The 13,413-nt window shown below is 45.2% G+C and overlaps 1 protein-coding gene across 3 annotated transcripts in view; it reads left to right on the top strand.

Annotated features, from left to right (window-relative positions):
• The window catches only part of LOC118363172 (rho GTPase-activating protein 6-like), an 85,931-nt gene extending 81,606 nt beyond the window's left edge, over window positions 1–4,325 (top strand). For 2 of the 3 annotated variants that reach the window (XM_052488635.1, XM_052488637.1), the window contains exons 10-13: window positions 1,054–1,145; window positions 1,333–1,586; window positions 1,783–1,854; window positions 1,941–4,325. In XM_052488635.1, the coding sequence (XP_052344595.1) occupies window positions 1,054–1,145; window positions 1,333–1,586; window positions 1,783–1,854; window positions 1,941–2,551 (1,029 nt within the window). In that variant the 3' untranslated portion in view covers window positions 2,552–4,325. The remainder of the gene's footprint in view (window positions 1–1,053; window positions 1,146–1,332; window positions 1,587–1,782; window positions 1,855–1,940) is intronic. The other variant, XM_052488636.1, reaches the window with a different exon arrangement.
• Window positions 4,326–13,413: the final 9,088 nt, after the last annotated feature.

Here is a 13,413-nt window from a genome sequence, read left to right as displayed (position 1 = left end):
GTGCTGTTAGAGTGGATCCTGGACCTGATTAAAGGCCTTTAGGGCCCAGTTCAGGACCACTACAGATCACAGACATCTGAGACAGTGCCAGAGGGACTTATGGGCCAATCCCTTGCACTGATTTTTCCGACACCACCACCACCATTTCCCTGAACAGAAGTTGTATCCGTTGAACTTTGCAGAGGTTGTTTTCCCCTCCGCTCAGATCATGGAATTCAGGGTAGAGTGGCGGGACAATGGAAAGAGGTCTTGTTAGGTTCTGAAATGTTATCCCTCGTGTTTTTCGACTGGGCTGGGTTGTTTGCTGAAGGTCCTGACGTAAACCTATAAAGATGTTTGTAGCTCTTTAGTTGGATGTGTTTGGACTGTCGTGCTTCATTGCCAAATCACTTCTTTTATTACCCTTGTATTTTATTGCCCATTGCCCAGACACTATACATCAGGGATGGGAAACTTGATGGGGGCAACAAAAAAACCGGGAACTCATTATGAGGGGCCGCAGTGGCTTGTGGGTCGGAGTAAATGTTATTTTTCAAGTTCATTTCCTGCAATTCCGCACATTTTGCCATGGGGCAGAGAGAAGATTTAGCAATTTTATAACTCATTTAATGTAATTCTAATCATTTTGCCATGGGGCGGAGAGACAAATGTGCAGTTTTACAGCTCATTTCCTGCAATTCTACATATTTTCCCATAGGATGGAGGGAAATGTTTGCAGTTTTTAATATGATAACTGATCATCAATGGGATAATTGAGTGACTGCTGATGCACAACCAAGTTTCGAATAAGTATTTTTGTTGGCCACCAGTTGCCCTTCCCTGCTAAACATGGATCCATAGACCGGTATTTAATAGGCTTCAATGTTATACTATGTGTTCATGTATTGATTGGCTTGTGGTCACTGAACGTGAAGATGGAAAAAGTTAAGACTCACTTTCACCATGAGGTTGTCTTGGACAATAGCACCCCCTAGTGCTCCATCAACTGCCATTACATACATAAACCGTTTTTTTTGTACATGTTTGGTTATGTCTGTGGTTATCTGTGTGTAGGTGCCCCCCGACCTGCAGAATGAGGTCCTAATGACTTTACTGGAGACTGATCCTGATGTGGTAGACTATCTGCTCAGGAGAAAAGCATCACAGTGAGTACATTGTTTCCACTGCACATATCACAGTCACACATTTTGAGTACTCATGGAAAGTAGTTGCTTAGGCTGGTGTTCATGTCTGTTGAGAGAAAATGAAGAACCCATTATCTATGGCAATATCTTTTTATTCTCTCTACCCATCCTTTTCTCTCCCTCATCCATCCATCCCTCCACTCCACAGGTGTCTGGACGTGTTGCGATCGGAGGATCCTTTCTCCCTGAGCGAGAGGCGCTCATCCAGTGACTCCAACAAGGTCTCCAGTGGAGAGCTGTCCCCCTATGACAACAACTCCCCCATCCTGTCTGAGCACCCGGGGGAAGGGACCAGCCCAGGGTCAGAGAGGCTCTTTCATGTCCCAGAACAGTACACCCTGGTGAGGCAGGTAGAAGGACGGACACGGAACCCCCATGGGTCCAATCCCTGGGTCTCAAAAGGTGAGAGGACTACTGTCCAGTCTTACTTAGCTGTGATTGATATGATCGTGGTGGTGGTGGTGGTGATAATTAAGACGATGATGATGATGATTGTGGTGAAGGTGATGATGATGATTATAATCTTGATAATGATGATGATTATGATGAGTATGACGGTCCCTAAACACGGTCATGTTCATTATGTCCTATATGTCAGAGGAGCATGCTAATATCTGGGGAGCTTGGCATTCCACTCTGAAACCAGGGCTGAAGGACCAGCCTTATGCAGGTAAGCTGTTGAAATGTAACAATCACAGTTTTGGACTTCTACTTATCTTCGTTTTCGGCCTTTTCCATTGACATTTGTATCTCCAGGTTCCCATAGCAACATGTCAGAGGGCAGCTCACGCAGCTCCCAGGAAGGACTTGACTGTCTCCAAGGCGATGCCAGGCAGGTGGTACGACCGACACAGACCTCGCTGGGCGTGGCTGAGTGCAGGCCCCACCCCCCTGTGACACGGGTCTGCAGCAGCCCTCACGGCGAGGCGGGACGGCCGCTCCTCCTGCTGAGCCTCAACCCTTTGACCCCACCCCATCCGCATGCCAACAGCCAATCAGCAGCCAGCAGCGCAGAGGACCTTCCCCAGGGCATTAGACACCAGGCTATCCCCAGCCCTAACTCTGCCCACTTGGGTCCCGCCCTCTCAGTGCGTCCTCCCCCTCCCCCGTACAACAGCTCATCCTCCAGGCTCTCCCCTGCTGCCTCTAAACCAGCCCAGCCTGCCTCCCCCTCCCCCGCCGAACCCCTTCACCAGCACCCCCTGCAGGGTGGGAGGCCAACGGTGCCACAGAACTCAGCCTCCCCCACCACTTACAGCATGGTACCCATGAGCCAGGAGTGGCAGGACTGGCAGAGGGACAGATGGCAGATCTGGCAACTCCTGTCCTCGGAAAACGCAGACACACTCCCAGAGACACTGGTGTAAGCTGGACCATAGGACCGTGGGGTAGTGTTAGCCATCCCTTCCTCCATCCCTCCCCTCCGTCCTTTCCCCCAAACATGGACGCCATGGGGTTGTTTACATGTGCAGCTGCTGCCTATACTACGGACTTGGTACGGAGTCACAAGTGTTTCCTGTTTGCTATGTATTGATCCGCGATTGATGTTGTATCCTGGGGACGCCTTTTCTTGTTATTAAATACTCTCTCTGAGCTGTTTGAGAGGATCAAAACTAACTGTCAGCAAGACATACCTCAAACGTCAAGTTTATCAATTTGATTCACAGTTATTACTGCATGTCCACATTTCGATAAGGCCCCAGTTTAAATTGAACTGAATGTAATATGTAGGGGTGACTTTTGAAGACGGGAAGGTTTAACATTTATGGCAACAATTTGATAAGCTACAGTCAATTTACATGACCAATCCTACCCTTATATATTTACTGAAGTCATCACATATATTAGTGATCGCTGCTAAATATTCAGAGAGTATTTACTTGCTGATAATACATCCCGGTAAGTATCGTACGAGTTTGTATGAACAGAGTTTTATTCAATGTCAGTCACCAAGTAACAGAGCCCACAGTACAGTTTTTGCAACAGTTTGTATATAAGCATTCTAATGAATTTTAGTTTTTTTTACAGGCTGTCTAAATGTTTGTGTTGTGTGGTTTTAACACGGTTTAAAAAGGTAACGTCTGTCAGAGCTTTACTGAACAAAGTTGGGTTCTAGAAGAAAACTATTATTGCGATCAGTACAGTAATGTGCCACGTGCCAAAGTTCCTTTCCTCTCTCTTTTCATCAAATGTTTTTTGGCCGTCTATAAAGTCTCATCTGCTTTCTCTCATTCCGTAGTTAACGTTGTTCTTTTAGCTTTTGGATTTCACTTCACCGTGGTTGCTACAGCATGGCTTATCGTTCAAGGTCAAATCAACATGATTCATTCCAATGATCTCCCTCATTCCATTAGGTGGTTGATGTCAAGGTTGTGGCTGCATAGGAGTACTTTTGGAAGCAGATTAAAAAGACAAGTTCATCGCTGGCCTGACAGGTTCATCGCTTTACCTCTCACTGTATTTGTCTGATTGATATGGGATTTTAACTAGATATTTGCACTCTGGGAATTGCCAAAGCTTTTTTGATTCCCCATTTTCAACAACAAAACAAACACGTCTCTTGCTTTTGTCATTACGTGCACTGTCTGCCTCTATAACTTACCTTTCTGCTCCCAAATACATTCGTAGTCTCCAATCATTTCCCAGTTTTGTGGATATTTGCTGGCAAATATTGCACACTTTCCAAATGGGAGTTTGGGTGGTTATGTTTGTTTCAATCCGTCCACATGTCAGAGGAGTTTGATGTGTGATAGACATTGGAATTATTTACAAGGATTCACACATTTCTACATGTCTTTGCAGTGTCCCACAAAATGACGGTACTTGTTTCGAAAATCTTTACTTCTATAAAAAACGCTTTCAACAGCTTGTGTTTCTAAGCCATAGATCCATGCTCTTTGAAAATGATTTGATTCCCCACATTGCTTTGTGGTTGTCAATGATTTTTTTTTGTAGCATGTCATCCAAGATTTTTTATCTATCATGTCTGTTCAGTACTGTAACATATGAAATAACAATTTTTTTACTCACCCAAAAAATCTACAAACACATGTATAAGGCCCGAGTTTTGACCTCATGTCAGATTTTGTATTGTGTGTCGTCTTAAATATGCCATGGTGGAATTAAACGTGAAAGAAGGTGTTTTGTGTACTTGGTTGGTTAACAGCTTGTGCCCTGATACACCTTTTACCACTGGCGATGTAACCTAATGTAAAATGTTTGACGGTGTAATAACAGTTTTGAACCAAAAGAGGGGACCCTAGATCTTTTTGCTTAGTCATGTTGTCCACAGGTCATTCTAAAGGTATCTAAATCCTCCACATCATCCTTTATCACCCAACGCTCTTTTAAAACAATTTGAATATAGTCGGATATAATTATTCACCTTGAAAGAGGAAAAATCATACGAAAAGAGAGAGGGGCGAGAGGGCGGAACGAGAGAGTGTGGAAGGGAGGAGGTAAGAGTGAAGACCAATACCTCCATGTTAGAAACCTGAGATGAGAACGTTCCACGCTGGCGGCTTTAATTCCCACTGAGCTCAGGAGAAGTCCTAAATCTGTTTACGGTGTAGAACAGACCTGACAATTCACTTCCAGGAGATCATTACCCACATCTTAATGTCCTGCTAATCCCGTGTGTAAAGTACAGCCAGAGAGATGTGGTCAGAAGACACAATGATTTTCCCACCGACGTCAGAGCAGCATGGAAACATGGTCGACTCTTTGATCATTTGACGATTGATTAAGCTATTCAGTCGGTCATTTCGTGCAATTACTTGCAAACCATCAACTAGAAGTATTTTGAACATTTGAAAATGAATCAAATCTTCTAGCTCAAAATAGTTAAAAGGGATGTTAAGCCTTCTGTGGAAAATTGCTTCCATAAAACAAAATCATTCTGATTTGTGCAATCAGACTGTATAATGATCTTCCTCGAAGATCGCTGACATTCAATGGTGCAGTGTCCCATGGACTGTTCAGAATCCCCTCTAGTTTGCCATCCAATCCGGCAGTCAAAGCATGTGATTCAAGTATTTCCTTTAAAGCCTGTGGTTCACCCAATCGGAATTCCAATCACTGTGTATCTGTAGACCACCGAATATTTCCCTCCTTTTTTTTCCCCAGAAGGCAGCGGTAGGTCTTTACCATCCTTACTCAATTTGGGCTCAATTTCCCCTTAACCTGGTGTAAGCACAGACACAAGGAGAGAAAGGATACAAGACACAATGAATCAATTTACTTGACTATTCAGAGGACCATCGGATTTTTTTCTCTCTCAAGTTATCAATGAGTACATCTTACTGACATCAACCACTTAACTAAGAGAGGGATACATGTTTCTATTAGTTCCCAGTGGATATATTAGTCTATGGAAAGCAGTGATCATACTCTACAGGTATGGAGCGGTGTAGCTATTTGCCCTTGTCCACCTGACATTAACCATGCATTGTAATAGATTGTCAGTGTTGCAGGACAAGCAGATACAGTGGAGGCAGATGATCACATGCAGGCCACAGTAATTCCCTCTGTCTCCGCGTTGGCTCTTGCAAAGTGGAACCATGGGGACCAGATGGTCCTGGAGCCAGACCCAAGGCTGACCTCAAACCTTAGCCCAGTGGAGGAGGAGTGGTTCTTGTTCTGAGAAGGAACACCGTCGGTGGTTCTGTTCTGTCTCTGAGGTCCGCCTCCGCTCTGCTACCCTGCCCACGCAACGCTGTTTCACGGAAAACACTCCTGGTGGGAGAGCGGGAGGGAAGGAGGGAGAGATGTGTGTGTGTGGGGGGGGGACTGGTAGAGAGAGGAGAGGGAGAGAGAATGGAGAGAGAGAAAGAGAGAGAGGGGGAGACCGAGGAGAGAGAGAAAACAAGTGAAAGTACGCTTCTTCAAAGAGATGAACACACACACTCCTGTGCCTTCAGGGAGAAGGTTTGACTGACTCTGTGTTCTCTCCTGAGTATTTCTCCACCTCCAGAAGTAATGTGAACTGTTTGGTATCTATCACAACTCGAAAGGAGTTGTACAACAAAAGCTCTTTTGTGGCCAAAAACCGACAAGCCCAGTAAGATCAAAGCTCAAACAATGACTACAAACAATGGCACACAATTACTTTTCTCCTTAGAAGCTTTCGTCTGTTACTGAATGCTTGCCCATGCATGGTTTCTGTTTTATTTCAATGTTCTAGTTATTCAAAGGAGCCCACCAAAGGATACCGTGAAAAGTCGCTATGCTGCTGACTGCTTACAGAATCTGTGATATAAAAAAGACTCACTGCCTTAGTAACGCGAGAGCGATGGGGACTGATGCTTGACTATCCCACTGGACACAGACATCAATTCCACGTCTTTTCCACGTTGGTTCAACGTAATTTCACCGATGTTGATTCAACCAGTGGGTGCCCAATGGGATGTGAATATTAGGCCCGGTTCTTTTGTCTTCTGTCTCTTTTGGGCCCGCAGGACACGTCTGTTTTCTGGATAGCAGCTTTGTTCAGAAGAGCCTTTGCATGGACTGTGAAAACAAATATAGCCAATACAAAGCAGCTTTCTATCTGAGCGTGATGACATGGCCTCCTAACAGAATATGCCGACTGGCCTTTGATTTCTTGCTGCAGGGGGGTAAACAGTTGGTTGGTGTGAGCTGTGGGAGGTCAAGAAACCGTTGATGTACTGGAGTGTTTAGTTAGATGGAGCATATGTGGATCTATTTTTCTACATAATGTTTGCATGTGTTATGGTGCCCACTGCATTAATTAGCCTCTTATCCTCAATGTTTTTCTCACCATCACTGTGTGTGCATGCGTGTGAGTGTGCATGTGTTGCACAACGAAGGGTGTTTGAGCCCAGGAGGACCTCATTAGCAAAAAGGACCAGCAGCTAGCTGTATGTTTATTATCAAGATTTCGGACCCAATTGTCCCTTATTGTTATCACACAGTGAGAAAATGCTAAATATAATGGATTTTCGTGTTCTGTTACAGTTTTTGCCAAGGAGACCCCACTAATATTTTCCACATTAACTAAATAGCCTGCATAACGCTGTGTACCTTGGGCCAGCATTTTGATTCAACCCTAAGACAGTTGTGAATCAAGAACGCTGGAATACTTAGTAAACAATCATCCAGATGTGTTTTACCACTGGCTCATCTGCATCATGTTTGAGGTTGTGGTGGTCGGGACAGGGAGGGACTCTGATTTGACTGGATGCTAACAGTGCCCAGAGTGGATGGGCACATCATCAGGGGGGCTGGGATGGAAGATGGGCGATTCAGAGCTCTGTTAGCTCTGTTAGCTCTGTTAGCTCTGTTAGCTCTGTTAGCAGCCAGAGGGGAGGAGGAGGAGGAAGAGGAGGAAGGAGGGGAGGAGGAGGAGGAAGGAGAGGGAAGGAGGAGGAAGAAGAAGAGGAAGGAGAGGAGAAAGGAGGAGGAGGTGGTGGAAGAAGAGTTGGAAGGAGGGGAGAAGGAGGAGAAAGGAGGAAGGAGAGGAGGAAGAGGAGGATCAGGAAGAAGGGGAGGAAGAGGAAGAGGAGTAGGAAAGAGAGGAGGGGTGGACGAAGATGAGGAAGAAGAGGAGGAGGGAAATGTATCCATCCGACCGTAACATTGTCCATGGGGGATACGGAGCAAACACGGACTACACATGTTCATACTGATGCTAACATACTGTACTGTACTTATGGAAGCACATGCAAACACACACATTCACACACACGTACGAGCAGAAGTGTGCACATACACACATGTGCACGCACACACACACACACACACACACACACACACACACACACACACACACACACACACACACACACACACACACACACACACACACACACACACACACACAAAATGTGTCCATGTTTTAGACAGTATTTTGATGTCACATCAATATATATGAAAAGAAAATCCTTAAATGTTCTCATTCAACTACATCAATGTTCATCTCCCATGCACAACAAAGGATAATGGGAGTAAAGGGAGCAACGTACTGTAAAAATAATGGAAACACCAACATGAAACGCAACAGAAATTTTAAACTTTGTTTCCATTGAACATGCCATACTAGAGGCATAATAAAGGCATTTGATGTAATTACATGAAGAGTGCCTCGGTCCTCCTTTTGTCACACCCTGACCATAGTTTGCTTTGTATGTTTCTATGTTTTGGTTGGTCAGGGTGTGATCTGAGTGGGCATTCTATGTTGGATATCTTGTTTGTCTATTTCTATGTCTGGCCTGATATGGTTCTCAATCAGAGGCAGGTGTTAGTCATTGTCTCTGATTGGAAACCATATTTAGGTAGCCTGGGTTTCACTGTGTGTTGGTGGGTGATTGTTCCTGTCTCTGTGTTTTGCACCAGATAGGGCTGTTTTTGGTTTTCCACGTTTATTGGTTTTTTGTTAGTTTATTCATGTCTAGTGTCTTTATTAAAAAACATGAATAACCACCACGCTGTGTTTTGGTCCACCTCTACTTCACCTAAAGAAAACTGTTATACCTTTCTTTTTGATGACCCATTTACCAAAGAGCACCTTCTGTCTGCCAAGATCTACTAATGTGTATCTTAGCAGCGCTTACCTTACTCCTGTAAGGGAACGGCCTGTTTTAATAGGCCGTTGGGCCACCACAAGCTACCAGAACAGCTTCAATGCGCTTTGGCATAGATTCTACAAGTGTCTGGAATTCTACTGGAGGAATGTGACACCATTCTTCCTTGAGAAATTCCATCATTTTGTGTTCTGTTGATGGTGGTGGAAAACGCTGTCTCAGGCGCCGCTCCAGAATCTCCTATAAATGTTCAGTTGAGATCTGGTGACTGTTACGGCCATGGCATATGGTTTACATCGTATCCATGCTCATCAAACCATTCAGTGACCCCTCAACACACACAGATACCCTGCTTACCCTTCACACACACACACACACACCATTGATGTCTAAGAGGCCAGCTCAACACCGATAGCCCTGAAACAGCTGTGATCCCTCCCCATGTGAAAGCACATGTGTTCCATATCCTGCTCTTTGTCTGATCAAAGCCTGCCGCGGGCCCTTACAGTATGGAACAGGCCTGTGTGAGCACGCTGAAAATAAAGGCCAACTCAGGTATGTCCTTCCTGTCTCTCTCACCTGAACACATATTGAATGTTCTGGGTGAAATCAATGTCGTGGGACAGTATCCTGTGTAGTTCTTGGTTTTTGGCTCAGTGGGTTCAGTGGGTTGGCTCATATGATTCACACCTTTAAACTAATCTAAGGTAACTTTTGCATTTTACCTCTCAATAGTAAGAGTAGGTTGGGGAAACATCTGCTGTAACTGGTCCTTTGAGATAACATTTATAAGCATAGTGAAGTGATTCGGTTTGACCTGAAGAACTGTTCTAAGGTCAGGATATATTTTTAAGCTTCCAATGGTAAGAGTAGGTTGGGGCAACATCTAGTGTACCTGGATCATACAGTAGGTCTGACAAGATTCTGCCTCTGAGAAAACAGTATGATAAATTACATTCTTCAAGGTGACAAACAAACAATGCACAAAAAACGCTCAACATGCTATATAACATATGACATAGAACTATGACAGACATAGATCATATGCGGTATGTCATTACATGTCATGCAGAGTCCCCTTGACATCCTTTCCCAGTCGTTGATCAGTCCCTGTCAGCAGCCGTGAAGCGTGACAATAGTGACTTCAGACCGTTGGTCACGTTCTCCATGGAGGTGTTTCCCCAGATCTCAGCGCTGTATGATGTTACCCATCATGCTGAAAACAGGAAGTGGAGGTCAGTAAGTGCTGAGATGAGGAAGTGGAGGTCAGTAAGTGCTGAAATGAGGAAGTGGAAGTCAGTAAGTGCTGAAATGAGGAAGTGGAGGTCAGTAAGTGCTGAAATGAGGAAGTGGAGGTCAGTAAGTGCTGAAATGAGGAAGTGGAGGTCAGTAAGTGCTGAAATGAGGAAGTGGAGGTATAACCCTCAAACCTCCTTTAGCCTTCCCAATGCATTTACTTGTACTGAAACAGAGAATGAATGAAGAACTGTTAGATGCTTGGAAGTAGCCCAGAGCTGCAAAGTGTAGTTGTCTCTGGCAGCCGTTGTCGAAAGGCCAAAGTATGTGTGAACAGATCTCGAACATTCAGATGCAACGAAATGCAACTTGATGGTCAACATTTGAAGTTCAAAAAACATGCACCTATTTTTTTCATTATGCAACAATCATGCCAGTATGTAGTATTTATTAGGATCTCCATGAGCTGCTACCAAAGCAACAGCTACTATTCCTGGGGTCCGAAGAGGATCAGAACACCTACATCAGAACAAAACACAACAACAGCCTACATCATGAAATAAATCAATACAACATACAAGACATTATTACAATTTGACTCTATTATTACAAATTACAATATAAAATCCCACAATACCATAACATTACAATGTGTGTGTGTGTTCGTGTGTATGTTAGAGTGTGTATTCGTGTGTGTGTGTGTGTGTGTGTGTGTGTGTGTGTGTGTGTGTGTGTGTGTGTGTGTGTGTGTGTGTGTGTGTGTGTGTGTGTGTTCGTGTGTATGTTAGAGTGTGTGTGTGTGTGTGTGTGTGTGTGTGTGTGTGTGTGTGTGTGTGTGTGTGTGTGTGTGTGTGTGTGTGTGTGTGTGTGTGTGTGTTTGTGTGTGACTCTTCACAGTTCGCATTGTTCCATGAGGAGTTGTTTCATTTTGTTTTGAAAAAAATGGATTTTAAATTGAGTTACTTGATGTGGAAGAGAGTTCTACGTAGTACCGTTGTACGGGTGTCTGAGCTGTGTGTTAGCTGTGTAACGCTGTCGCTTTGTGCCTTGAGGTGTTGTTTTATTCTGTTTTTTTTTTTCAATCGGATTTTACGGCTTCACATGAGTTACTTGATGTGGAAGATGTCTGAGCTGTGTGTTAGCTGTTTGTACAGACAGTTCAGTGTTTTCTGCATGTCAATATCTCTCACAAAGACAAATAGTGATGCAGTCAATCTCTCCTCTACACCATTCAGATTCACAGTCAAGTCTATGAACCATGCCAGCATGACATTGTAGAGGAAACAAATGATAGAGAACATTCCTCAATCATCTTGACACTCTCAAGGGTGTTCCCATGTGTTCTGTGGGATGAACAGATGTGATAAGCCAATTTGAAAAGCACCGCGTCACATCAGGGGCACACGCAGTGTCTTTCTGTTTCACTGCACCATCGGTTTCCTAGGCGACAGCCTTGCTGCATCTGACTGGCTGAGTGCAATTTCCTGTTTTGTTTTGATTGTGACAATCAGGTTGAATGGTCCCTCCAGCGGGGCAGCAGCAGGGAGATGCCCACTAGGAGGTTATTATTTCTGTCAGGGAGGATAGTCCCTCCAGCGGGGCAGCAGCAGGGAGATGCCCACTAGGAGGTTATTATTTCTGTCAGGGAGGATAGTCCCTCCAGCGGGGCAGCAGCAGGGAGATGCCCACTAGGAGGTTATTATTTCTGTCAGGGAGGATGGTCCCTCCAGCGGGGCAGCAGCAGGGAGATGCCCACTAGGAGGTTATTATTTCTGTCAGGGAGGATGGTCCCTCCAGCGGGGCAGCAGCAGGGAGATGCCCACTAGGAGGTTATTATTTCTGTCAGGGAGGATGGTCCCTCCTGCGGGGCAGCAGCAGGGAGATGCCCACTAGGAGGTTATTATTTCTGTCAGGGAGGATGGTCCCTCCAGCGGGGCAGCAGCAGGGAGATGCCCACTAGGAGGTTATTATTTCTGTCAGGGAGGATGGTCCCTCCTGCGGGGCAGCAGCAGGGAGATGCCCACTAGGAGGTTATTATTTCTGTCAGGGAGGATGGTCCCTCCAGCGGGGCAGCAGCAGGGAGATGCCCACTAGGAGGTTATTATTTCTGTCAGGGAGGATGGTCCCTCCAGCGGGGCAGCAGCAGGGAGATGCCCACTAGGAGGTTATTATTTCTGTCAGGGAGGATGGTCCCTCCAGCGGGGCAGCAGCAGGGAGATGCCCACTAGGAGGTTATTATTTCTGTCAGGGAGGATGGTCCCTCCAGCGGGGCAGCAGCAGGGAGATGCCCACTAGGAGGTTATTATTTCTGTCAGGGAGGATGGCGCTAACTAACATCCCCCAATGCAAACACTATGCCAACTGCCAATGTGATGTGTTACAGCTGGGATTTGTCCTTCGTGAAGTGTCTGCATGTTGTTTGCAAAGGTGAAATGTGTCCTACAACCAATGCCTCTATTTATTTTGTTTATGGAGTAATTCTAGCCTGTGATTGTAGAGCTCTGTAGTGCATGGTACATGTCTTCATACATTCATGAACTGTATGTATATGTCAACACATACTCATACACGTGTCGTGTATGACCTTAATATGATGCTAATCTACAGTAATGGAATGTCTCACGTGACATTTTCACCATGGGGTTAATCAAGTCGGACAATGTGAAAAGGACATGCCATCCAACAGTCAAAACCCATTAAATCAATACATCAACTACATCCGTGAAAGAAAGGGCTTGCAACTCTAACGCAGCCCATTTGTCCAGATGTTTGCATGCAGAGCGAACAGACTGTTATGAGTAAGATGTCCTTTTTTCTATTTTAGCTGCACTGGCAGAGAACCAAATGGAGACCGTTTGGCTCGTGGTGCCAACAGACCTGAGACAGACAGATTGTTTCTCTCCAATAAGAACTGTGACTACATGGGTGCGCCCCAAATGGCAGCCCATTCCCTATATAGTGGGCTATTCCCTATGGACCTTGGTAAAAAAAAAAGTAGTGCACTATATAGGGAATAGGCTGCCATTTGTGATGCAAGCCTTCTGTGGAAACATACTCAGTAAAATGTTTCGCATACCTATGTTGACAAATGAGCGAATGGAGGTGTATGGGGCCAGGACGGTCAGGGTAACTAGAGACAGGTACAGTCAGCTAATGGAAGTGTACGGGTACAGGACGGTCAGGTTAACTAGAGACAGGTACAGTCAGCTAATGGAGGTGTATGGGTACAGGAAGGTCAGGGTAACTAGAGACAGGTACAGTCAGCTAATGGAGGTGTATGGGTACAGGAAGGTCAGGGTAACTAGAGACAGGTACAGTCAGCTAATGGAAGTGTACGGGTACAGGACGGTCAGGGTAACTAGAGACAGGTACAGTCAGCTAATGGAAGTGTACGGGTACAGGAAGGTCAGGGTAACTAGAGACAGGTACAGTCAGCTAATGGAAGTGTATGG

This window comes from Oncorhynchus keta, chromosome 30 (assembly GCF_023373465.1).
Source record: "Oncorhynchus keta strain PuntledgeMale-10-30-2019 chromosome 30, Oket_V2, whole genome shotgun sequence".
NCBI lineage: Eukaryota > Metazoa > Chordata > Actinopteri > Salmoniformes > Salmonidae > Oncorhynchus > Oncorhynchus keta.
The sequence above is the reverse complement of the archived record's forward strand: the minus strand, read 5'-3'. Positions and strand labels throughout refer to the sequence as shown.